Consider the following 1891-nt stretch of genomic DNA (forward strand, 5'->3'; position numbering starts at 1 on the left):
GTCTCCGTCTTTACGACAAACGTTTTGGAAAATATTAGCGTTTCGTGTTCGTTTTGACTTCGTGTGGACGGGGCCTAAGAGTCCGGGAGGAATGACGCTCTGATGAAGCTTTAGCTACGATGGTGGAGGAAGGGTTGGAGGTGGGTTGAAACGAGGTCATCTGAATGAAGTCACTGCGCATCCGCCGCCTGTGAAAAGGAGCAGACAGGTGTGAATCGGAGGCCTTTTAAAATGAACTTTGGATGCTGATTGGCTTTCATGGAGGTGTGGTTCAAAGCTGATTGGCTGTGTCGCAGGGGGATGTATGAGAAGCAATGAGTTTCTTTAGTTGAACTTCCGCCTAGGCTCCATTTTAACTTTTACCTTTAACCCTTTGTGTTTATTCTATTTAAACTCTTTGTAGAGCTACTGGTGCAAATACACACAGGAGTCTATTTACTGTAAATATGATTTGCTCTTTGAACAGGAAGTTATCCAGCATCAGAAGCGGAGCATTAAAAACCTTTTGCAAGCTATTGAGGAACAAGGTAGACATCTGGACCTGCAGACGGTGAAGATCAGGCTTCTGGAAGAAAAGGTTTATGTTCCAAATATCTCATCAGCTGCAGGATTTCTTTATTAAACTTACTTGTGATTTGCTCTCTAGTTAAGTAGAACAGTTGTAGTTCTGAGTTCTGCTTCATACGTCATACAAAAAACCAGGAACAGGAACCATGACAGTATTTTTCCAACTTAATGTCCACAGCTAGCTGGCAGCACATCAGTTCAGGAGACATTTGAGAATGTGCTGGAGATCCCCAAGTCTGAAGTACAACTACCTGCCTCTTATCCGACCTCAGGCACCATAAGTACTGGAGTGATGGGTAAGATGAATAATATTGTGACTATAAGGGGCTATATTTCCTTATTTTTTATTATTAGTAAAGATTATGTATTAAACACATTCTGGACTCAGACCCACATAAAAACAATGATATTAAAAACATCAGCTGATGCTAAAATGTTCAGCTTTACAAATTATTTAGAGTTTAATGTAGACAGAGGTTTTGACATAAACCAAAGGGGCAGATAGCTATACACTGCTCCTATTTGTGCCAATGTCTTCAGCCATATTTTCTATTTACCGTACATAACTGATCATTAAAAGTGCACTCTTAATATGCAAACAAAGATTAAACACAACTTTTAAAAATTTTAAAGGTCCTTGAAAAAAAACAACACAGAAAATGTGAAAAATCCCTCAGAAAAAATAAAAACCTTTAGATATAAACATCCTCAGAAGAAAACATTTACGGTACATGCAGTTTGAATCTATGCAGCATGTGCATAAACTGCAGCTTGTTCCAGTCTAGTCCATGGTGATTTTTTTGTCACCAGCAGAGGTGTTTGTGTGTTATCATGGGAGCGTGTGTGCATTTGCAAAGATGGCAGTGATACAACCCTAACAGAGTCAATATGAACTTTAGATACCATTCCTGCTGCGTTTGCAACATCAAGGAAGGAAAAAAACATGTGACTATCAATGCATTATCTTCATATTCACCACGTCCTTATGCTTTTGTTCATTTTTTTTGTTTGTTTTGTTTTTAAAACAGATCTACCATCAGATTGCACTGAACTGTTCGATAAAGGTGAACGGAGTAACGGAATCTATGCCGTCAAACCCAACGGATCTGAGCCCTTTATGGCCTTTTGCGATATGAGCAGAGGTATGCAGTATTTCCACTCACACCACAGTATAGATTATTTTTGGAGCTACAAGTCTTTAGATAAACCAATTATTAGTAAATAATGTTTATACTTTTACTACTCACATAAGTTTATCACAAGATCTGGAATCAGTTACAGATGTTTAACTTTTAATGATGAAAGTTTTAATAAGGCTGTCTAA

The 1891-nt window shown here is 38.2% G+C and overlaps 1 protein-coding gene across 1 annotated transcript in view; it reads left to right on the top strand.

The window, feature by feature from the left end:
• The window catches only part of LOC107083616 (angiopoietin-related protein 3-like), a 15621-nt gene that overhangs the window by 4728 nt on the left and 9002 nt on the right, over positions 1-1891 (top strand). Inside the window, exons 2-4 of the mRNA XM_015372980.1 lie at positions 467-577; positions 746-863; positions 1596-1709. Coding sequence (XP_015228466.1) covers positions 467-577; positions 746-863; positions 1596-1709 — 343 coding nt within the window. The remainder of the gene's footprint in view (positions 1-466; positions 578-745; positions 864-1595; positions 1710-1891) is intronic.

Source organism: Cyprinodon variegatus, unplaced genomic scaffold (genome assembly GCF_000732505.1).
Source record: "Cyprinodon variegatus isolate N-32 unplaced genomic scaffold, C_variegatus-1.0 Scaffold79, whole genome shotgun sequence".
Classification (NCBI taxonomy): Eukaryota; Metazoa; Chordata; class Actinopteri; order Cyprinodontiformes; family Cyprinodontidae; genus Cyprinodon; species Cyprinodon variegatus.